The sequence below is a fragment of the Lethenteron reissneri genome, chromosome 63 (genome assembly GCF_015708825.2).
Source record: "Lethenteron reissneri isolate LAM-NWPU_2019-01 chromosome 63, ASM1570882v1, whole genome shotgun sequence".
Classification (NCBI taxonomy): Eukaryota; Metazoa; Chordata; class Hyperoartia; order Petromyzontiformes; family Petromyzontidae; genus Lethenteron; species Lethenteron reissneri.
The window spans coordinates 1,933,178-1,957,709 of record NC_083841.1 but is presented as its reverse complement, the minus strand read 5'-3'; the positions used below and the strand labels follow the sequence as shown (position 1 = coordinate 1,957,709).

Here is a 24,532-nt window from a genome sequence, read left to right as displayed (position 1 = left end):
AGGATGGCTGCCTCCCAGCTGGAATGCCTCGACGGCGACGTGGGGCTCCTGGGGGGCTTCGGCGGGGGGGGTCCCGGGGGGCCGGGGGCCCTCGGGGGGGGCTCCGCGAGGCGACGCGGCCGCTCGCGGCTGTCCGAGGCGCAGCGCCTGGCGCTCGAGGCGCTGCTGCAGGGAGGCGAGCGCGCCTACGGGGAGCTCGCCAGCAAGGAGAACCTGCGCGCATTCCTCTCCGAAGGCGAGGTACGCGTGTGTGTGCACGTGTGTGGGCGTACGTGTGTGTGCACGTGTGTGTGTGCACGTGTGTGTGTACGTGTGTGGGTGTACGTGTGTGTGTGTGCACGTGTGTATGTGTACGTGTGTGTGTGTGTGCACGTGTGTGGGTGTGCACGTGTGTGGGTGTGTGCACGTGTGTTTGTGGGTGTGTGTGTGTGTGCACGTGTGTGTGCGCACTTGTGTGTGTGTACGTGTGTGTGTGCACGTGTGTGGGTGTGTGCACGTGTGTTTGTGTGTGTGTGCACGTGTGTGTGTGTGTTTGTGTGTGTGTGTGCACGTGTGTGCGCACTTGTGTGTGTGCACTTGTGTGTGTGTGCACGTGTGTGCACGTGCGTGTGTGTGTGTACGTGTTTATGTACGTGTGTGTGTGTGCACTTGTGTGTGCACGTGTGTATGTACGTGTGTTTGTGTGTGTGTGCACGCTACGCTGCGCTACGAACCCGGCGACCCGAGTTCGATCCCCGCTCACGGCCAACACCCAGTTACGATTATCTGACCCGGTCCTGGGCCTCCCCTAGGTCGACTCAGCCTCAAATGAGTACCTGGTGCGGTGTGTAGACATCGCCACTGGGGAGACAAAGGCGGTCGGGCGTGGTGCTGGCCACCCACCCCCTCGTGTGCCGTGCCGGCCTTCATAGGTGCTCGCTAACAGCACTTGCCCCAACAGTCTGTTCAAGGCTATACGGGGGATCTTTGTCTTTGTGTGAGTACGAGAGTTGTGGATAGAGTGGAGAGTTTCCCCTATCTGGGCAGTGTGCTCATGAGCAACTCCGGTTTGACAGCAGAGGTCTCACTCCGACTCAGTCGAGCGGAATTATCTGTTCATCGGCTGCGCAATGCTGCTGTGTGGAAGCTACCTGGTCTGCCGCTCCGCACGAAGCTTCGGGTCTTCTCAGCCACAGCCATTCCCTCCCTTCTTTACGCTTGTGAAACGTGGACCCCTCTAATGGAACATCTGCGCCGGTTAGAAACATTTAGGCTGGTCTGCCCACGATCCATCCTGGGTTTAACCAGGATGGATTGTGTGAGGAGCTCACAAATCCTTGAAACATTCCGATCAGTGAGCTCTTCCGGCAGGCAAGGCTGCGCTGGCTGAGTCATGTAGTCTGCAAACCCTGCCACCACATGCCTAAACAGCTTCTGTTTGGCCGCATAGAGGGAGCTAAACGGGCGCGGCACGGGCTAGAGAAGAGATGGAGTGATGTGGTACAGGAGGACGTGGAGCTGAGTGGACGTGCCGATGACTGGTACCAGCGGTGTCAAGATCGGCCTCAGTGGAGGAGGCTCGTGAAGGACGCTACTGGGCAGTTGGAGGCAGTCGCCCTCCAACAACAATGGAGAGCAGAGGAGCGACGCTCACAACAATGAGCGGAGCGCCGGGCAGATAAAACACAGCAAGTTGGCACAGTAGGGGGGTACAGCTGGTGGTGCATCTGCCAGTCATCTCAGTCAGCCAACCCATGGCACCTGCTGGGTCTGTCCCGTGACCTCCTCCTGTCAGCAACGAGCCTTCGACACTTGACGTGACCTCAAAGTGCACCTAGCCTGGCACAGGCGCCGTGGTGACGTCACCGCCACTTAGTGGCGAATGGCGGCTGTATTGGTATGATTGACTACACTATACACTACGGGGTAGAACCCACGACCTCCTGTATACCAGGCGAGGCAGTCAACATCTCCAAGCCACCACGGCGCTCAAAAGTGCTTGAGACAACGTGTCCGGTCCCCGACATCAGCGTCGCCTTCCCCCTGACGTGACGACATGACAGCCTCGCGGCACGCAGGGGCAGCTGCCGCTGGGTGCGCCCCCTAAGCCAGAGCGCACAGCAGCGACGTCGCCACCCCCCGCTCCGCCCACCGCCGCCTCTCGCCCCCCCCCCCCCCCCCCGCAGGTGCGTGCGCTGCTGCGTACGGCTCGGCACGGCGACCCGGGGCTCCGCAAGAGGCCGGCGGCCGGGGCCGGTGACGCCGCCGGCTGCGACGCGACCGTCGGCGTCGGCGCTTCGACGGGCTCCCTCACCTACTGGCCCGAGCGCTCGGAGCGCGACGCCCCCGACCTCGACCTGGGCTGGCCCGGCTCGAGCGCGTACCGCGGGGCGACGCGCGTCACCGTGAGCGCGCACCCCGGCGCCGACGACGGCGCCCCGAGCCCCAAGGAGACGGTGCGGGAGCTGGTGCAGGGCGCCAAGCAGGTGGGCGCGGCGCGGCGGGGGGCTCGGAGGCGGATCTGCGGTGTCCGCTTCTGTGGCGCCGTTCCGTGCTTGTGTCTGTGTGCGTGGACCAGAGTGTCACGTGACGAATAATACATCTCAGAGGTAGTTCTGTGGTATCCGCTTCTGTGGCGCCGTTCCGTGTGTCTGTGGACCAGAGTGTCACGTGATGAATAAGACATCTCAGAGGTCGTTCTGTGGTGTCCGCTTCCGCGCGCGTGTGATTGAGCGAGCGAGCGGCTCGGGCGAGTGACTGAGCGAGTGACTGAGCGAGCGATTGACTGAGCGAGTGAGCGAGTGAGCAATTGACTGAGAGAGCGACTGAGCGAGTGAGTGAGTGAGCGAGCGAGTGAGTGAGCGAGCGACTGAGTGAGCGACTGAGCGAGTGAGTGAGTGAGTGAGCGAGCGAGTGAGTGAGCGAGCGACTGAGCGAGCGAGTGAGCGAGCGACTGAGCGAGCGAGTGAGTGAGCGAGTGAGCGAGTGACAGAGCGGGCGAGCGAGCGACTGAGCGAGCGACTGAGCGAGTGAGCGAGCGAGTGACTGAGCGAGCGACTGAGCGACTGAGCGAGTGAGCGAGCGAGTGACTGAGCGAGTGAGCAAGCGACTGAGCGAGTGATTGACTGAGCGAGTGACTGAGCGAGCGGGCGAGCGCCACTGACGAGGACCGTGCCCCCCACCACCCCCCGCCCCGCCCCCCCACCCCCCAGCTGGTGGCGCTGGCCGTGGACGAGCTGACGGACGCGGACGTGCTGGGCGACCTGCTGGAGGCGGCGCGCCGCGGCGTCCCCGTCTACCTGCTGCTGGACGCCGCCGGCGTGGGGCCCCTGCTGGACACGAGTCGCAACCTCGGGGTGGACCTGAGCACGCAGAGGGTGGGGGCTCGCACGGGGGGGGGGGCAGTGGGGGGGTCAGTGGGGGGGGGTCAGTGGGGGGGGGGGCTCAGTGGGGGGGGGGCTCACACAGTGGGGGGGGGCTCAGTGGGGGGCTCAGTGGGGGGGCTCAGTGGGGGAGTTCACACAGTGGGGGCTTAGTGGGGGGGGGGGCTCAGGGGGGAGGGGGGCTCAGTGGGGGGGGGTTCACACAGTGGGGGCTCAGTGGGGGGGGGCTCAGGGGGGAGGGGGGCTCAGTGGGGGGGATTCACACAGTGGGGGGGGCTCAGTGGGGGGGGGGCTCAGTGGGGGGGGGCTCAGTGGGGGAGGGGGGCCCAGTGGGGGGGGTTCACACAGTGAGGGGGGGGGGCTCAGTGGGGGCGGGGGGGCTCACAAAGAAGTGGGGGGCTGATGCGGTGGCCTGCGGATCGCGTCACGAGGCCACACACCGCTACACAAGTACACAAAGACAAAGACCCCCCCGCCCCATGTAGCCTTCACAGACTGCCGGGGCAAGTGTTGTTAGCGAGCAGCAGCAATGTGGCACACGAGGAGATGGTGGGGGGCCGCCTTTGTCTCCCCAATGCCCATGTCTGCACACCGCACCGGGTATTAACTTCAGGCTGAGTCGACCTAGGGGAGGCCCAGGACCGGTTCAGGTATTCCCGACGCGCTACACGAACGCGACGGAGGGAGCGGCGGCGCCGTGGTTAGCGCACTGCCCCTTGAACCCGGTGACCTGCCACGGTCAACACGAGTGGCGAGTGAGACGCCAGTCGACCGTGCCAACACTTGACCCACCGGCACTGACCAACGTGGTGAAGTATGGTCAAACAACCCCCGTGACTCACAGAGCATCCCCCTCGCGTCTCCCCCCTCTGTCCCCGCGTCTCCCCGTTTCTCTCCCTCTTCTTCCCCGCGTGACCCCGCGTGACCCCGCGTGACCCCGCGTGACCCAGAAGGTGCGCGTGCGCTCGCTGGGCGGGCTGGAGTTCTGCTCGCGCTCCGGCGCGCGTCTCCCCGGCCGCATGGCCCACCGGGTGATCCTCGTGGACGGGGACAAGGCCGCCACCGGCACCTACAGGTCAGCCAAGCCACGACCCCTGACCCCCGACCCCCCGCTGACCTTGATACCAACCTTGACCCGGATTCCGACATTGCCATTCACCCCAACCTTGGTCCCTGACCTCGACCTTGACCCCGACCTTGACCCCGACCGTGACCCCGACCGTGACCCCGACCTTGACCCCGAATTAGATCTTGACCGCGACCTCGACCCCGACCTAGGTCCTGACACTGACCGTGGCCTTGACCACGACCTTGACCTCTACCTAGACAATGACCTCGACCGCGGCCTTGTCATCGACCCTGACCTTGACCCCGACCGTGACCCCGACCTTATCATCGACCCTGACCTTGACCCCAACCAAGACCACCACCACGACCTATACCGTGACCCTGACTTTGACCCCGGCCCTGACCCTGACCCCCCCCCTACCCCACGACCTGGATCCAGACCCCGATTCCGAGCGCGAGCCAGAGCACGGTCACCCTCCTGGCCCCCGATCCACAGAGCACGGTCACCCTCCTGGCCCCCGGTCCACAGAGCACGGTCACCCTCCTGGCCCCCGGTCCACAGAGCACGGTCACCCTCCTAGCCCCCGGTCCACAGAGCACGGTCACCCTCCTGGCCCCCGGTCCACAGAGCACGGTCACCCTCCTGGCCCCCGATCCACAGAGCACGGTCACCCTCCTGGCCCCCGGTCCACAGAGCACGGTCACCCTCCTGGCCCCCGGTCCACAGAGCACGGTCACCCTCCTGGCCCCCGGTCCACAGAGCACGGTCACCCTCCTGGCCCCCGGTCCACAGAGCACGGTCACCCTCCTGGCCCCCGGTCCACAGAGCACGGTCACCCTCCTGGCCCCCGGTCCACAGAGCACGGTCACCCTCCTGGCCCCCGGTCCACAGAGCACGGTCACCCTCCTGGCCCCCGGTCCACAGAGCACGGTCACGCTGCACACCGCTGGTGCCGGTCTCCGGCAAGGCCGCTCGGCCCCACGTCCTCCCGCACGCCGCATTGGCTCCCTCCCTTCTCCTCCAGCCCGCGCCGTGCACGTTTAGCTCCCTCCCCGCCCTCCCCTCCCCTCCCCACCTCGATCCGGCCAAACAGAAGCTGCTCGGGCGGCATGAGGCGTCGTCTGGGCATGCCGGCCACGTGACAAGCAGAAAAAAAGACAAAGATCCCCCGTGTAGCCTGTAACAGACTGTTGGGGCAAGTGCTGTTAGCGAGCAGCAGCGCCTATGAAGGCCGGCACGGCGCACGAGGGGGTGGGTGGCCAACACCACGCCCGGCCGCCTTTGTCTCCCCAGTGGCGATGTTTACACACCACACCGGGTACTCATTTTGAGGCCGAGGCGACTTAGGGGAGGCCCAGGACCGGTTCAGATAATCGTCACCGGTGTTGGCCGTGAGCGGGATTCGAACCCGGGTAGCCGGGTTCGTAGCGCAGCGTGGCGCTCCCATAAGCAACACCACCACCAGCAGCCCGGCAATAACACCCCCCCTATGCCCCCCCCTGTGCCCCCCCCGTGCCCCCCCCAGCTACACGTGGTCGTCGTCGCACCTCGACCGCCACCTCCTCACCGTGCTCTCGGGCCAGGCGGTGGAGGCCTTCGACACGGAGTTCCGCACTCTGTACGCGCAGTCGCGGCCCGTATTTGGCAGCGACTCGCGGCCCACCGCCACCGCCGCCAACAACGACGACAAGGGCCGACCGGGGCCCGGCACGCGGCCCCTCTACCCCATCACCCCGAAGGCCATCAACCTGCCCATGCGCTCGGCGGCCAGCCCGCTCTACGCGCTCGTCAAGGCCGGGGCGGCCAACCGGGAGGCCGCCGCCGCGGCCGCTGCCGCCGCGGCCGGTGCCGGAACGGCGGCCCCCGACGCGAAGGACTCGCCGGGGAAGCGGCTTCTGGAGCAGAAGGACGCGCGGAGGGACCAACACCAACAGCATCATCAGCAGCATCATCGTCAGCAGAAGATGATGGAGATGAACGGCGGCGGCCGCGGCCAGGACGTGACGGACCACCTGGGCATCCCGGACTGCGTGGAGCGCCACAAGGTGGAGGCCTGCGTCTCCTTCGAGGCGGAGAAGGCGAGCGCCGACGCCGCCAGCCTCCCCCGGGACGCCGCCGCCGCCGTGGCCGCCCCGGGCCGCCCCCCTCCCCGCCCGGCCCCTCCCGTCCCGCGTCCTGCGGCCCAGGCGCTCAGCTCGGCCGGCGAGGCGACGCGCGACCCCCTGGCCGCCTCGGCCGCGGGGACGCGGGCCGCCTTCGCCAAGTCGGCCCTGGACCTGCGCCCTGTCGGCAAGGACGACGACGAGGATGGTGAGACGAGATCGCAGGTAAATGGAGGACGCGGTGGTGGCGGCGGTGGTGGTGGACTGATGGACAGGATGAGGAGCTTCCTCAAGCGCAGCCCTCAGAAGTCCGGAGCTAAGAAGGGCTCCAGAGGCAAGGCCGGCGTGACCGCCTGAGAGGAGGTCACGCGTGTCCCGTGTGTGTGTGTGGAGTTCACGTGTGTGTGTGTGGAGTTCACGTGTGTGTGTGTTAAACCTGTGTGTGTGTTCACGTGTGTGTGTGTTCACGTGTCAGTGTGTGTGGGGAGCGGTGGTGTAGCGGTTAGCGCGCTGCGCTATGAACCTGGCGACCCGGGTTCGATTCCCGCTCACGGCCAACACCAGTGACGATTATCTGAACCGGTCCTGGGCCTCCCCTAGGTCGACTCAGCTTCAAATGAGTACCTGGTGTGATGTGTAAACATTGCCGCTAGGAAGACAAAGGCGGCCGGGCGTGGTGCTGGCCATCCACCCCCTCGTGTGCCGTGCCGGCCTTCATAGGTGCGACTCAGCACTTGACCCCAACAGCCTTCGTGGGCTATAGGGGGGATCTTTGCCTTTATCTCCTCTAACCCCTCCACCCACGTGCTCACCCCTCCACTCACGTGATCACCTCTCCACTCACCCCTCCACCCATGAATGCCATGAATGAATTGGAGCCTCTCTGTGAGTCTATGGGTCTCTACGTGAGTCTATGGGTCTCTACATGAGTCGATGGGTCTCTATGTGAGTCTATGGGTCTCTATGTGAGTCTATGGGCCTCTATGCGAGTCTGTGGGTCCCTGTGTGAGTTTATGGATCTCTATGCGAGTCGATGGGTCTCTATGCGAGTCGATGGGTCTCTATGCAAGTCGATGGGTCTCTACGTGAGTCTATGGGCCTCTATGCGAGTCTATGGGTCTATGTGAGTCTATGGGTCTCTACGTGAGTCTATGGGTCTCTACGTGAGTCTATGGGTCTCTACGTGAGTCTATGGGTCTCTATGCGAGTCTATGGGTCCCTGTGTGAGTCGATGGGTCTCTGATGATTCAATCAGTGAGATTTCGCCTTCCCGTGAGAGAAACTTTAAAGAACAAATACAAACACCCAGCACCGCGTACCAGGGAGAAGCGGGTGGGGGGGGGGGGGAGATACTCTAAGCTCCGCACAGATGGATTCAATAATCCTTGTCTGTAATTGCGAATGCTCGTGTTGGTCAAGCTACGTGGCCTTACCGGCTCTTGCTGCTCTGTGAGGGCTCCAGGCCTTGTGTGATAGTCCGAATCCGGACTCCAACCGGTACTCTGTGCACTCTCTGTCCATGCGCCAATGAAGAAGGGCCATCGCCCGAAACGTCGCCTGCTATATTGGGCCGCAGCCAGAGGCGTTGTTGACGCGCCACGTGGCGAGCCGCTGGCTGTCGCGGCTCAGGAGGAATCCGATGAGCCGTAAAGCTCTTTGCTCGCAGCGTGACGTCCGCCTGTGACGTTTTGACGGGGTTTGTGACGTAGGCGGCGGGTGGGGGGGAGGGGGGGTGGGTGAGGGGGGGGTGAGGGGAGGGGCCGGGTTCGTCAGCCCATCTGTGCGTGATCCACCAACGCCTCGGCTGCCACGTGATCGATCTCAGGCTGCCACGAGCGGCAGCCAGCAGCAGTAGCAGCAGTAGAAGTAGTAGCAGTAGCATTAGTAGAAGCAGTAGCATTAGTAGAAGCAGTAGCATTAGTAGAAGCAGCAGCAGTAGCATTAGTAGAAGCAGCAGCATGAGTAGAAGCAGCAGCATTAGTAGAAGTAGCAGCAGTAGCATTAGTAGAAGCAGTAGCATTAGTAGAAGTAGCAGCAGTAGCATTAGTAGAAGCAGCAGCATGAGTAGAAGCAGCAGCAGTAGCATTAGTAGAAGCAGCAGCATGAGTAAAAGCAGCAGCAGTAGCATTAGTAGAAGCAGCAGCAGTAGCATTAGTAGAAGCAGCAGCATTAGTAGAAGTAGCAGCAGCAGTAGCATTAGTAGAAGCAGCAGCAGTAGCATTAGTAGAAGCAGAAGCAGTAGCATTAGTAGAAGCATCAGTAGTAGTAGAAGTAGTAGCAGCAGTAGAAGCAGTAGCATTAGTAGAAGCAGCAGCAGTAGCAGCAGTAGAAGCAGTAGCATTAGTAGAAGCAGCAGCAGTAGCATTAGTAGAAGTAGCAGCAGCAGTAGCCAGCCAGGGCTGTAGCGGGGAGTGACCCCGTGACCTCCCCCTGCCCCCACTGTGGGTGGGGGATGGAGGGTGGGGGAAAGGCGTGGGGGGCGAGGGGGGCGAGGGGGAAGAGGGGGGCGGGGGGGTGAGGAGGGTGAGGAGGGTGAGGAGGGTGAGGGGTGAGGGGTGAGGGGGGCATGGTGGGGGGTGAGGGGGGTGGGGGGCTGATTGCCGCCCGCTTCTCACTCAACGCGGGTGGGAGGGAGACACACACAGGGAGAGAGTCAGACTTCTTTTTTACTTTTAAACAACTTTTATTTCCCAGCAGCAACAGCACTGGAGGGTGTTCCGATTCGAAACACACAAAGTCACCAGCAACACAAATTAACAAACACTCTACATCTATCATCATCATCATGAGACCTCCTTTGCCAGTACCAAAATATAATAATCGGGGTTCTCCCCTTTTTTCTGGCAACAAAACTGAAACCTTTTCTTTAGCGTGTGTTTTGTTTGCATTTTGACCGCAAGTATTGTGGTTAATGCAGTTACATGGATCCTCGTAAAAAGGTTTCAGTTTTGTTGCCAGAAAAAAGGGAAAACCCTATTACTCTACATCCACGCGCTGTGGCTCTAAATGCGCCGCGCACAACACGAAATAAAAGTCACGTGGTGATGGTGGTTGTGGTGGTGGTGGTCATCGCGCACGCCACGGTGACGAGCGAGCGCTTCAGAAGGTGAACACGAGGTTGCCGTCCACGCTGGTACAGAGAGGGGCTTGTCCGGCTCCCCAGCGTTCGAAGAAGACGTGCACATCACCGACATGTGTGTGGTACGCGTGCTCCAGCCGGAGCCGCGCCTTGAGCAGGCCCCTGAACACTGGAAGCAGCACAGAACAGCCGTCAGTGTCACCTTGCAGCATCTTCTTCCTCGTTCTGTACACCGCCATCTTCGCCTGAGCACAGGCGAAGTTGGCGAGGTCATGGCGTTTGTTAGCCAGGTAAGGCACCACCCCATATACGAAGCTGCTGTTGTAGAAGGGCACCCCCAGTTTCCTGAAGATGTCCCCCAAAAGGCGGAACATTGGTTTGAGCCGCTGGCGGCGTAAGTATTGGTGGGGCAGATCCTCCCTGGCACCGCAGGAAATGCACAAGTATGTTACCCCTGGCGAGATTCGGCTGAGCCACACGGCCGATGGCAACGTGCAGTGTGCCAACCTCCACTGGAGGTCACCGCAGCGTTTGGCTACGGGGGAGACTTGTACATTTGTTTCCACTGGGGGGCGGCCGCAATGAGAGGAGAGAAATGGTCTCTCGATTTTGTGTCTGGTCATAACCTGGCTCAGGTCCATCAGGAAGAGCTCCTTTCCGTACCCCGGGCACCCCCCCGCATTCCTCAGCAGGGCGAGGGCCGGCGACTTCCAGGGTAGCTCCTCCCGGTCAACAAGAAGCCGCCTGACTTCCATGAGCCTGAAGCTCGTGACCCTGAAGCTCATGACCCTGAAGCTCGTGACCCTGGCGGTGATGTCCACCAGACCCTGGCCGCCCTCGCCCACCGGCAGGCAGAGAACGCCCGGCCTGAGCCGGTGCTTCCCGTGCCAGACTAAGTGCGCGTGGAGTGAGCGGTTGACTCTGGTGAGTGGTCAAGCAGGAGGCTGCAGGGCCTTGGTCTTGTGCCACGGCACGGATGCTGCTGCCAGGGTGTTAGCGACGAGCACTCGGCCCCTGAATGACATCTGCGGAGCGAGGCGTGCCCATGTCAGTAATTTAGCCTCGATTGTGTCGGCTAGCTCGGTCCAGTTGTTCAGAGCGACGTCGTGGGGGTTTCCCAGCTAAACCCCCAGGCACTCGACTCTGTCAGCTTGTCAACCGACTCCTCCTGGGAGGAGCTCAGAGCGAACGCCGCCTCGCGACCCCAAACACAGCGGGGGCCTCGCACTTGGCCCAGTTGACCCTGGCGGAGGAGGCCCTCTCTCTCGTACACTGCAACCGCCCGGCAGAGCGCGGAGACGTCACGCGCGCGTCGTTGAGCACGATTAATCACGTCGTCGTCTGTGTCAGCCGAGAGCTTGACGACCGCGTTCTCAGGTCCCGGGACAGCACTGGAGGCGATTCCGATATGAAATACACAAAGTCACCAGCAAACAAACAAACGAATAATCGCTATAAATCCACGCGCTGTGGCGCTAAATGCACCGCGCACAACACGAAATAAAAGTCACGTGGTGGTGGTGGTTGTGGTGGTGGTTGTGGTGGTGGTTGTGGTTGTGGTGGTGGTTGTGGTTGTGGTGGTGGTGCTGGTTGTGGTGGTGGTGGTGGTCATCGCGCACGCCACGGTGACGAGCGAGCGCTTCAGAAGGTGAACACCACGAGGGTGCCGTGTACGCTGGTACAGAGGGGGGCTTTTAGACAGAGAGAGACAGAGAGAGACAAAAAGAGTGACAGAGAGAGTGAGCGAGAGGTGGGGGATTACATAAAGCAAAGTAAAACAAAATTACGAAATTATGAACGAAGCAAAGTGCCGACTACACCGAGCATCTTCTTGTTTCCACTGATCGTAAAAAGAGACAGAGAGACAGAGAGACAGAGAGAGAAAGAGAAAAAGAGAGATACAGAGAGACACAGAGAGAGACAGAGACAGAGAGACAGCGAGAGAGATACAAAGAGAGAGAGAGACAGAGGGAGAAAGGAGGAAATGAGAGAAACAGGGAGAGGCAGAGTGAGAGGCGGGGAGAGTTTGGTAGCGAGACGTGAAGAGCGGCGTGCAAAGGTCAGTGGCGCTGTGTGTGTGAGTAGACACACGTACACATACAAAGGTCCCCCGTCTAGCCCACACACGCTCGTGGGGCAAGTGCTGTCGGCGAGCGGAACCAACTCGGCACACACACACGGGCCGTGTAAACATCGTCACTCGGGAGACAAAGGCGGCCGGGCGTGGCGCTACCACGCCCATGCCACCCCCTCTCGCACACAGCACTTGCCCCAAGGGTCTGTCAAAGGCTACCCGGGGGATCTTTGTCTTTGTCCTGAGTGAGCGCGGTTTGGAATCTCCGCGTGGCTCACAACCCACGGATTAGTACCGCGTTTACCCGCCAGCCAGGACTCGCACGGGCTGCAGGGAACATGTCACCACGGCGCCTGTGCCAGGCTAGGTGCACTTTGTGGCTGCCACGTGAAAGTGTCTGGAGACTCGCTGCTGGCAGGAGGAGGAGGTCACGGGACAGACCCAGCGGGTGCCATGGGTCGACTGAGATGGCTGCACCAGCAGCTGTAGTACCCCCTGCTGTGCCAACCCGCTGCGCTTTATCCGCCCGGCGCTCCGCTCGTTGTTGTGAGCATCGCTCCTCCGCCCTCCGTTGTTGTTGGAGGCCGATCTTGACACCGCTGGTACCAGTCATCGTCAAGTCCACTCATCACACGGCAAAGACAAAGTTCCCCCTGTAGTCTTTACCAGGCTGTTGGGGCAAGTGCTGTGAGCGAGCAGCACCTATGACGAGGGCGAGTGGCCACAGCCAGCACCACAGACTTTTGTCTCCTTTGAGGCCGAGTCAACCTAGGAGTGGTCCAGGACCGGTTCACACGATTCGTCAACTGGTGGTGGCGGTGGTGGCCGTGAGCGGGAATCGAACTCGGGTCGCCGGGTTCGTAGCGCAGCGCTGTAACCACCCAACGACCGCTCCCAACACACACACACACACAAGACAAAGGTCCCCCGTGTAGCCTTGACAGACTGTCGGGGCAAGTGCTGTTAGCGAGCACCTACGAAGGCCGGCACGGCACACGAGGGGGTGGGTGGCCAGCACCACGCCCGACCGCCTTTGTCTCCCTAGTGGCGATGTTTTACACACCCTACAAAGTACTGATTTGAGGCTGAGTAGACCTAGGAGAGGAGGCCCAGGACCGATTGATGTTGGCCGTGAGCGGGAATCGAACTCGGGTCGCCAGGTTCGTAGCGCAGCGTAGCGCTAACCGCTACACCACCGCTCCCGTCCACACACACAGCCCCCACACACACACGCACAGCCACACAGCCACACACACACGCACACACAGACACACACACACACACACAGACACACACACACACAGACACACACACACAGACACAGACACACACACAGACACACACACACAGACACACACACAGACACACACACAGACACACACACACAGACACACACACAGACACACACACAGACACACACACAGACACACACACACACAGACACACACACACACAGACACACACACACACAGACACACACACAGACACACACACACACACAGACACACACACACACAGACACAGACACACACACACACGCACTGTACACGTGAACGTGGTGAACCCGTTTCTCACACCACCCTGCCGGCACTCACCCTGGGAGTGGCAGCCCGGACACCCCCCCCCCCCCTGGCGCTTCCACTTCCATACTTCATCACTCTGGTCACATCTCACCACTGCGGCCGTGTGACCCATCAACCCCCTGGGCTAGGGAGCTACCATTGGGGGTGGGTAGGTGGGGGTAGGTGGGGTAGGTAGGTGGGGGTAGGTAGGTGGGGGTGGGTAGGTGGGGTAGGTAGGTGGGGTAGGTAGGTGGGGGTGGGTAGGTGGGAGTAGGTAGGTGGGGGTGGGTAGGTGGGGTAGGTAGGTGGGGTAGGTAGGTGGGGGTAGGTAGGTGGGGGTGGGTAGGTGGGGGTGGGTAGGTGGGGTAGGTAGGTGGGGGTAGGTAGGTGGGGGTGGGTAGGTGGGGTAGGTAGGTGGGGTAGGTAGGTGGGGGTAGGTAGGTGGGGTAGGTAGGTGGGGGTGGGTAGGTGGGGTAGGGGTAGGTGGGGTAGGTAGGTGGAGTAGGTAGGTGGGGTAGGTAGGTGGGGGTGGGTAGGTGGGGGTAGGTAGGTGGGGGTGGGTAGGTGGGGTAGGTAGGTGGGGGTAGGTCGGAGGGGGTAGGTCGGGGGGGGTGGGTAGGTGGGGTAGGTAGGTGGGGTAGGTAGGTGGGGGTAGGTAGGTGGGGGGTAGGTAGGTGGGGTGGGTAGGTGGGGTAGGTAGGTGGGGTGGGTGTGGGTGGGGTAGGTGGGGTAGGTGGGGTGGGTAGGTGGGGTATGTGTGGGTGGGTGGGGGGTGGGTAGGTGGGTAGGTGGGTGTGTAGGTAGGTGGGTGTGTAGGTAGGTGGGTGTGTAGGTAGGTGGGTGTGTAGGTAGGTGGGGGTGTGTGGGTAGGTGGGTGTGTAGGTGTGTGGGTGCGTGTGTAGGTGTGTAGGTAGGTATGTGGGTAGGTGTGGGGGTGTGTGTGTAGGTGTGTAGGTAGGTGTGTAGGTAGGTGTGTAGGTAGGTGTGTGGGTAGGTGTGTGGGTAGGTGTGGGTGTGTAGGTGGGTGGGTGTGTAGGTAGGTGTGTGGGGGTTGTGGGGGTCATGGATACAGACTCTGAATGGGACTCCCTGTGAGCTGCTGCTGCTGCTGGGCGGAGTCGCGAGGCACTCTGCGTCTGCGGTCTTGAAGCCCGTGGTGGGGATTCCAGAGGGAATCCCCACCACGGGCTTATGGAGTGTTAGAGAGAGTGCAGGGAGAGAGAGGGGGGGGGGTGGAGGGTGAGAGAGTGTTAGAGCGTGTTAGAGAGAGTGCAGGGAGAGAGAGGGGGGGGGGGGGTGGAGGGTGAGAGAGTGTTAGAGCGTGTTAGAGAGAGTGCAGGGAGAGAGAGGGGGGGGGGTGGAGGGTGAGAGAGTGTTAGAGCGTGTTAGAGAGAGTGCAGGGAGAGAGAGGGGGGGGGGTATAGAGTGTTAGAGAGAGTGCATGGAGAGAGAGGGGGGGGTATAGAGTGTTAGAGAGAGTGCAGGGAGAGAGAGGGGGGGGGGTATAGAGTGTTAGAGAGAGTGCATGGAGAGAGAGGGGGGGGGTATAGAGTGTTAGAGAGAGTGCAGGGAGAGAGAGGGGGGGGGGTATAGAGTGTTAGAGAGAGTGCATGGAGAGAGAGGGGGGGGTATAGAGTGTTAGAGAGAGTGCAGGGAGAGAGAGGGGGGGGGGGGTATAGAGTGTTAGAGAGAGTGCATGGAGAGAGAGGGGGGGGTATAGAGTGTTAGAGAGAGTGCAGGGAGAGAGAGGGGGGGGTGTAGGGAGAGAGAGTGTTAGAGCGTGTTAGAGAGAGTGCATAGAGAGAGAGAGAGGGGGGTGTAGTGAGAGAGAGTGTTCGATAGAGAGAGGGGGGTGTAGGGAGAGAGAGTGTTAGAGAGTGTTAGAGAGTGTTAGAGAGAGTGCATAGAGAGAGAGAGAGGGGGGTGTAGTGAGAGAGAGTGTTCGATAGAGAGAGGGGGGTGTAGGGAGAGAGAGTGTTAGAGAGTGTTAGAGAGAGTGCAGAGAGAGAGAGAGGGGGGTGTAGGGAGAGAGAGTGTTAGAGAGTGTTAGAGAGAGTGCAGAGAGAGAGAGAGGGGGGTGTAGTGAGAGAGAGTGTTCGAGAGAGAAAGGGGGGTGTAGGGAGAGAGAGTGTTAGAGAGTGTTAGAGAGTGTTAGAGAGAGTGCAGAGAGAGAGGGGGGTGTAGGGAGAGAGAGTGTTAGAGAGTGTTAGAGAGTGTTAGAGAGAGTGCAGAGAGAGAGAGGGGGTGTAGGGAGAGAGAGTGTTAGAGAGTGTTAGAGAGTGTTAGAGAGAGTGCAGAGAGAGAGAGAGGGGGGTGTAGGGAGAGAGAGTGTTAGAGAGTGTTAGAGAGAGTGCAGAGAGAGAGAGAGGGGGGTGTAGTGAGTAGTGACCGTGCTGAGCAACGAACCCACTCACGGCCACCAACACCACTCAGTGACGATTATCTGAACCGGTCCTGGGCCTCCCCTAGGTCGACTCAGTCTCAAATTAGTACCTGGTGCGGTGTTTAAACATCGCCACCGGGGAGACAAAGGCGGCCGGGCGTGGTGCTGGACACCGGCCCCCCTCGTGTGCCACAGGTGCTGCTGCTACTCGCTCTCAGCACTTGCCCCGACATTCTGTTAAAGGCTACACCGGGGGGGGGGATCTTTGTCTTTGTGTAGAAGGTCCTGGCAAGTTCTTGAATGAATGGGTGACCCCAGTGGGGATACCAGGTGCTACAGGCTGCCCAGGAGGTGTTCGGGGGGGGGGCTGGCAGTACAGCAACGGATTGTTGAATCTATCTGTGCAGAAGTGCGGTGCTGGGTTTTTTTTATCTTTCACTCGAGGTTCTCAAAGTTTCATTTTTCACCACACGAAGCGAAACTCAATTGACGTAGGGGGGGGGGGGGGGTTAATAGACCATGGTGGTGAAGTATGGTCCAGTCGCACCCACACAAGGTCACAGGTCACGGAACTCGTTGGCCGAACATCGCGATATAGCGGGGACCCTCCTGAGAAGCGAGCCTTGAGACTCACACAGAGACCCATAGACTCACACAGAGACCCATAGACTCACACAGAGACCCATAGACTCACACAGAGACCCATAGACTCACACAGAGACCCATAGACTCACACAGAGACCCATATACTCACACAGAGACCCATAGACTCACACAGAGACACATAGACTCACACAGAGACCCATAGACTCGCACAGAGACACATAGACTCACACAGAGACCCACAGACTCACTCGGAGACCCATAGACTCACACAGAGACCCATAGACTCACACAGAGACCCATAGACTCGCACAGAGACCCATAGACTCGCACAGAGACCCATAGACTCACACGGAGACCCACAGACTCACTCGGAGACCCATAGACTCACACGGAGACCCATAGACTCACACGGAGACCCATAGACTCACACGGAGACCCATAGACTCGCACAGAGACCCATAGGCTCACTCGGAGACCCATAGACTCACACAGAGACCCATAGACTCACACAGAGACCATAGACTCACACAGTGACCCATACACTGACACAGTGACCCATACACTCACACAGAGACCCATAGACTCATACAGAGACCATAGACTCACACAGTGACCCATAGACTCACACAGTGACCCATAGACTCACACAGTGACCCATAGACTTACACAGAGACCCATAGACTCACACAGTGACCCATAGACTCACACAGTGACCCATAGACTCACACAGTGACCCATAGACTCACACAGTGACCCATAGACTCACACAGTGACCCATAGACTCACACAGAGACCCATAGACTCACACAGAGACCCATAGACTCACACAGAGACCCATAGACTCGCACAGAGACCCATAGACTCACACAGAGACACATAGACTCACACAGAGACCCACAGACTCACTCGGAGACCCATAGACTCACACGGAGACCCATAGACTCGCACGGAGACCCATAGACTCACACGGAGACCCATAGACTCACACAGAGACCCATAGACTCGCACAGAGACCCATAGGCTCACTCGGAGACCCATAGACTCACACAGAGACCATAGACTCACACAGTGACCCATACACTCACACAGAGACCCATAGACTCACACAGAGACCATAGACTCACACAGTGACCCATAGACTCACACAGTGACCCATAGACTCACACAGTGACCCATAGACTCACACAGTGACCCATAGACTTACACAGAGACCCATAGACTCACACAGTGACCCATAGACTCACACAGTGACCCATAGACTCACACAGTGACCCATAGACTCACACAGTGACCCATAGACTCACACAGAGACCCATAGACTCACACAGAGACCCATAGACTCACACGGAGACCCATAGACTCACACGGAGACCCATAGACTCATGTCTCCCGCTGCCCACCACTCTCGCGTTCTGTCCGCGCCGTCTGTTTGTCTCCCCGTCTGTGTTGGAGTGGCCCACGTGGTGCTGATCACGAGGTGTGGATCGACTTCCACGTGTTTTGCACTCGATGAATATTTCCGAACGCCGATTGTGACGCGCCCCCCCCCACCCCCCACCCCCGATTGTGACGCACGAACGCCGATTGCTTTCCAATTAAAGCCTCGCAGACACTCGCTCCATGGCGTGTCGTGTGTGTGGTGTTGTGGTGGTGTGTGTGGTGTTGTTGTGGGGTGGGTGTGTGGTGTTGTGGTGGTGTGTGTGTGTGGTGTTGTGGTGGGGTGTGTGTGTGTGGTGTTGTTGTGGAGTATGTGTGTGTGAGGTGTGTGTGTGTGTGGTGGTGTGTGTGGTGTGTGTGGGGGGGTGTGTGTGGTGTGTGTGGGGGGGTGTGTGTGGGGTGTGTGTGTCGGGTGTGTGGGGGGTGTGTGTGGTGTATGTGTGGGGTGTGTGTGTGGGGTGTGTGTGTGGGGTGTGTGTGTGGGGTGTGTGTGTGTGTGGTGTGTGTGTGGGGTGTGTTGTGTGTGGGGTGTGTGTGTGGTGTGTGTGTGGGTGTGTGTGTGTGGGGTGTGTGTGGGGTGTGTGTGTGGGAGGTGTGTGTGTGTGGTGTGTGTGGGGTGTGTGTGGTGTGTGTGGGGTGTGTGTGGTGTGTGTGGTGTGTGTGTGGTGTGTGGGGTGTGTGTGTGTGTGCTGAGTGGTTTACTAAAGAAGCGTCGGTAAGAAACACACTAAACACACACACACCACACACATTGTACATACACACCACACACACCATACACTCCACATACGCGAATAGGCACACCAACAGCCGCCATTCGCCACCACGGCGCTCGTGCCAGGCTAGGTGCACTTTGAGGCCGTCACGTGACGTGTCGAAGGCTCGTGGCTGGCAGGAGGAGGTCCCGGGGCAGACCCCGCCGGTGACATCGGCTGTGGCAGCACCAACTGCGCCAACTGCGCCCCCTAGCGTGCCGACTCCTAACAGCACACACACACACCACACACACCACACGCCACACACACACACCACACACACCACACACACACACCACACACACACACCACACACACCACACACACACCACACACACCACACACCACACATACCACACACACCACACACACACCACACACACCACACACACACACCAAACACCACACACCACACACCCACACACACCACACACACACCACACACACACACCATTCACAAAGACAGCCAGGAGGGACAAGTTCTGTTAGCGAGCACCTATTAAGGCCGGCACAGCACACGTAGGGAGGTGTGTATGTCTGTGTGTGTATGGGTCTGTGTGTCTGTGTGTATGTCTGTGTGTGTATGGGTGTGTGTATGTCTGTGTATGTGTATGTCTGTGTGTGTGTGTATGGGTGTGTGTATGTATATGTGTGTGTATGGGTGTGTGTGTATGGGTGTGTGTATGTATGTATGTGTGTATGGGTGTGTATGGGTGTGTGTATGGGTGTGTGTCTGTGTGTGTATGGGGGTGTGTCTGTGCCGGGAAAGGTCCTGGCAAGGATTATTCAACATCGCCTTGCTAGGCACGCTGAGGAGAGGCTTGCGGAGCCCCAATGCGGTTTCAGGAAAGGGCGGTCCTGCACAGATGCCATATTTTCTGTCCGTCTGCTACAGCAGAGGTGTAGGGAATTCCAACAAGACCTACATCTCTGCTTTATTGACCTGGTCGAGGCCTATGATACCATCAGTAGGCCTGGGCTCTGGGTTGTTCTTCGTGCTTTCGGAGTCCCTGAACATCTGCTCACGATCATTAAGGACCTTCATGATGGTGAGCGGGCCCGGGTAAAACTACGTGGCCGGGAGTCAGAGCCATTCCCCGTACACCTTGGTGTGCGACAAGGATGTCCTCTGGCTCCCACATTATTTAACATCTATTTTGACCACGTAGTTCGTGAAGCCTTCAATAAATGTACCGGGGGAATTTCCATTTGGTACAGATATAATGGGAGGCTGATCGATGCCCGGGTGCGATCAAGGGATGGCTCCCTATTGGTCAACCACGTTATGTATGCCGATGATTTGGTAATAGCTGCTCATTCAGAGGAGGAGTTGGAGACGCTGCTGCTGAGACTGGAGCGTGCCACTAAGAGGTGGGGCCTTACCATCAGCCCCACCAAAACTAAGCACCTTCCTGGATATTTTGTACCATCGGACACTCCACCCCCACAACTCCCAATCGGTGATGGGGCAGTTGTGGAGAGAGTGGAGAGTTTCCCATACCTGGGCAGTGTGCTTATGACCGGCTCCAGTTTAATAGCAGAGGTTTCACTCCGAATCAGTCGAGCAGCAATATCTTTTCATCGGTTGCGTAACGCTGTGTGGAAGCTACCGGGTCTGTCGCTCCGCACGAAGGTTCAAGTCTTCTCGGCCACAGTCATTCAGTCATTCCCTCCCTTCTCTACGCTTGCGAAACGTGGACCCATCAGGCTGGATTGTGTGAGGAGCTCACAAATCCTTGAAAGATCTGGGCAAAGTCCCATCGGTGAGCTCCTCCGGCAGGCAAGGCTGCGTTGGCTGGGTCATGTAGCCCGCATGCCCAGCCACCGCATGCCTAAACAGCTTTTGTTCGGCCGGATCGAGGGGGCTAAACGGGCGCGGCAAGGGCTAGAGAAGAGATGGAGTGATGTGGTACAGGAGGACGTGGAGCTGAATGGACTTGCCAATGACTGGTACCAGCGGTGTCAAGATCGGCCTCTGTGGAGGAGGCTCGTGAAGGACGCTACTGGGCAGGTGGAGGCAGTCGCCCTCCAACAACAACGGAGGGCGGAGGAGCGACGCTCACAACAACAAGCGGAGCGCCGGGTGGCTAAAGCACAGCAAGTTGACACAGGTGGTGTATCAGCCAGTCATCTCGGTCATCTCAGTCAGTCGACCCGTGGCACCTGGGTCTGCCCCGTGATCTCCTGCCAGCGGGCGTTCGACACTTCACGTGGCCTCAAGGTGCACATGGCCTGGCACAAGCGTCGTGGTGACGTTACCGCCACTTATTGGCGAATGACGGTTGTTGTTGTTGTGTTGTATGGGTGTGTGTGTATGGGTGTGTATGGGTGCGTACGGGTGTGTGTGTGTATGGGTGTATGTCTGTGTTTGTGTATGGGTGTGTGTGTGTCTATGTTTGTGTGTATGGGTGTGTGTATGTATCGGTGTGTGTACGTCTATGTGTGTATGGGTGTGTGTATGCCTGTGTGTTTGTATGGCTGTGTGTGTGTATGGCTGTGTGTGTGTATGGCTGTGTGTGTATGGGTGTGTGTATGTATGGGCGTGTGTATGTCTGTGTGTGTGTATGGGTGTGTGTATGGGTGTGTGTATGTCTTTGTGTGTCTGTGTGTGTGTGTGTATGGCTGTGTGTGTATGAGTGTGTGTATGTCTGTGTGTGTATGGGTGTGTGTATGTCTGTGTGTGTGTGTATGTCTGTGTGTGTATGGGTGTGTGTATATCTGTGTGTGTGTGTATGTCTGTGTGTGTGTATGTCTGTGCGTGTGTATGGGTGTGTGTGTGTATGGGTGTGTGTGTATGTCTGTGTGTGTATGTCTGTGCGTGTGTATGGGTGTGTGTGTGTATGGGTGTGTGTATGTATGGGTGTGTATGGGTGTGTGTATGTCTGTGTGTGTGTGTATGTCTGTGTGTGTGTATGGGTGTGTGTATGTCTGTGTGTGTGTATGTCTGTGTGTGTGTGTGTCTGTGTGTGTGTATGTCTGTGTGTGTGTGTATGTATGGGTGTGTATGGGTGTGTGTATGTCTGTGTGTGTGTATGTCTGTGTGTGTGTATGGGTGTGTGTGTATGGATGTGTGTATGTCTGTGTCTGTCTGTGTGTGTGTATGTCTGTGTGTGTGTATGTCTGTGTGTGTGTATGGGTGTGTGTATGGATGTGTATGTGTATGTCTGTGTGTGTGTATGGGTGTGTGTATGTATATGTGTGTGTGTATGGATGTCGCGTGTTTGCTGGCCACCCACCCCTCGTGGGCCACAGTGCCGGCCTTCACAGGGTGCTGCCACTCGCTAACGGCACTTGCCCCTACAACCTGTTGAGGCTACACGGGGGATCTTTGTCTTTAGTGCGTATGAGTTGCGTTATATCTTCCCACAAGGGCAGGGGGTGGGGAGGGGGTGGGAAGTGGGTTGGTGGTTGATGGTTGGTGGGGGTGATGGGTGGAGTGGGTGGGGTGGGGGGTGGGTTGGTGGTTGGTGGGGGGGGGGTGGAGGGGTGGTGGGGGGGGGCTGTAGGGGAGCGGGGGGGGGCGAGGTGAGTAGTGGCTAACGGGGTCCGTGCCTCGCCCCTCCCCCCCCCACAGGATCGCCTGGACGGGACCCCCTTCGCGAGACAACAGCAGCAGAATCAGCAGCAACAGCAGATTCAGCAGCAGCAACAGAATCAGCAGCAGCAGCAGAATCAGCAGCAGCAGAATCAGCAGCAGCAGAATCAGCAGCAGCAGAATCAGCAGCAGAATCAGAAGGATCAGCAGCAGCAGAATCAACAACAGGTGGCAAATCAGCAGGCACCACAACAGCAGCAACAAGTCTCAAATCAGCAGCAGCAACAAGTCTCAAATCAGCAACAAGTCCCAAATCAGCAGCAAGTTCCAAATCAGCAGCAGCAACACGTTGCAAATCAGCAGCAAGTCCCAAATCAGCAGCAAGTTCCAAATCAGCAGCAGCAACACGTTGCAAATCAGCAGCAAGTTCCAAATCAGCAGCAAAAAGTTCCAACTCAGCAGCAAGTCCCAAATCAGCAACAAGTCCCAAATCAGCAACAAGTCCCAAATCAGCAGCAAGTTCCAAATCAGCAACAGCAGCAAGTTGCAAATGAGAATGAGCAGGAGGAAGAACCACGTGACCATCATCATCAGCATCAGCAGCAGCTACACGAGGAGGAAGCCACGACCCAGGATGAGCAGCAAGAGGATGAGGAACCACGTGACCACCCTCATCACCAGCAGCAGGCGGCGTTGCCCCTCGCCCCCGTCGGCCAGCGGCGCGGCGCGGCGGCGCTGGTGGAGCGGCAGCGGCGCGCGCTGCGGGCCCACGACACGGGCCGCTGGATCGAGACGGAGGCGGCCGCTGTCGCTCCCAAGGACCCCAAACTGTCGCGGAGCGTCGGCGAGCTGCGATCCCCCACGGAGGTAGCCGTCCCGACCCCCCTGGGCCCAGCGAGGCCGCAGCAGCAGCAGCAGCAGCAGCAGCAGCACGATGAGGCCACCGCCGCCGTCGCCTCCGCCGCCGCCGCGAGGCCCCACCACACGGAGACTCGCTCGCACTTCGCGCCGCGTCGCGCCACCCGGCGCGGGCTCGCGGCGAACCTCGCGGGGTCCCACGGGGACGCGGCGAGCTGGGGGAGCCCGCGGCTGCAGGCGGCGCGCAGCGAGGGGACGCTGTGCGAGTCGGACGAGGAGTTCGTGCGGAGCGGCGGCGGCCTCCCCGGCGCTCCGCACGAGAGGCCCGGCGCCTTCCCGCGCCGCCAGTCAGCGGCGGACCTCTACCACGAGGGCCTCGTCAAGTCGCGGCGCCGGCGCGCCTCCACGCTGCTCACCAAGGTGCTCTCCGACCCCAACCTCCTGGACGGACGCGGCGGGACCTCTTCCTCCTCTCGCCTCGCCCTCGACCGGGAGGGCGGCAGCGTCCGCGAGGGCCCCGCCGCACGGCGCCACCCGGACGCGGCGGCCGGGAGAGCGGCGCCTCCCTCGGCCGCGTGGGGCCGGGGCGGCCGCGGGAGACCAGAGGCGGAGGTGGAGGCCTCTTCGCGGTGGAGCCGCCGCGAAGAGGAGGCGGAGGGGGCGCGTGCGGCGAGCTCCGCGGTGCTCACGGCCGGCATGGTGCACCAGGCCATCAGGCGCACCAAGCAGCGCTACGAGAGGGCCTCGCTGGAGCGTCGCGGCGCCGTGGGGCCCGAGCGGGAAGGCGGCGGGGCGGAGGCCGCGAGGGTCCCGAGTCTCGCCCTCGGCGCCGTCAACTTCAGCACCGTGGACAGCGGCCGCAGTTTCAGCACCGCGGACAGCCCCAGGACGGACAGGACGGACAGGACGGACAGGACATGGACATTGAGCACCATGGGCAGCTCCAGGACGGACAGGACAGGAACTCTGAGCATCGTGGATAGCCCCAGGACGGACAGGACATGGGCTCTGAGCACCATGGGCAGCTCCAGGACGGACAGGACAGGGACTTTGAGCATCGCGGACAGCACCAGGACGGACGGCGCCGGGCCCCGCAGCGTCCTGGACGCCGCCTCGACTCGGGCCGCGGCGCCCCGGGGCCCGAGAGAGCGGCTCGCGGCGAGGGCCGCGCGCGGGGAGAGCGAGGAGGGGGACGATGGCGACTCGGGGCGACGGCGGCGGCGACGAGGAGGAGGAGTAGCAGTAGAAGACGAAGCAGCAGCAGCAGGGGAAGCCGGCGAGCGCGTCTGGGAAGTCGGCAGGAGGAGGCGTCGGTGCCAGATGACGGAGCCGCCCGCCGACTCGACGGGCGGCAGCGGGGAGGAGAGCGCGGGGGGCTGCGGCCACGAGAGGCGGGGCTCGCGGGGCACCGTGAGGAGCATCGCCACGATGTTCGAGGGCCTCGCGCGGCCTGCACGTCGCGCGCGGCCGCTGTCGTCGGCGCCCAGCGACGACACCGACTCGGGAGGCCGCGACGGGAGCGTCCGCGAAGGGGGTGCCCGGGACGGGGGTCCCCGGTAGAGCCGAACACCCCCACACCCCACACCCCCCACACCCCACGCCCAGCGGGTGGAGGCGTCGGGAAGGGGTGCGCGTGGCTGTGTGCGGGGGTGTTTATGAGTGGGTGGGTGTGTGGGTGGGTGGGTATGTGGGTGAGTGAGCGGGCGAGTA

The 24,532-nt window shown here is 60.2% G+C and overlaps 1 protein-coding gene across 1 annotated transcript; it reads left to right on the top strand.

Moving 5' to 3' along the window:
• LOC133358658 (uncharacterized) lies at nt 1-24,532 on the top strand. The gene is made up of 6 exons (XM_061577065.1): nt 1-240; nt 2,166-2,465; nt 3,192-3,356; nt 4,313-4,437; nt 5,957-6,758; nt 22,004-24,532. The coding sequence occupies exons 1-6, from the start codon at nt 4-6 to the stop codon at nt 24,380-24,382; spliced, it is 4,008 nt and encodes a 1,335-aa protein (XP_061433049.1). The 5' UTR covers nt 1-3; the 3' UTR covers nt 24,383-24,532.

Bases quoted from the DNA above. Each gene is read 5' to 3' on its own strand.
- LOC133358658 (XM_061577065.1), top strand. From the start codon at position 4: ATGGCTGCCTCCCAGCTGGAATGCCTCGACGGCGACGTGGGGCTCCTG. The intron at 3,357-4,312 runs GTGGGGGCTCGC...CGCGTGACCCAG, and splicing joins TGGACCTGAGCACGCAGAGG to AAGGTGCGCGTGCGCTCGCT. The intron at 4,438-5,956 runs GTCAGCCAAGCC...TGCCCCCCCCAG, and splicing joins GCCGCCACCGGCACCTACAG to CTACACGTGGTCGTCGTCGC.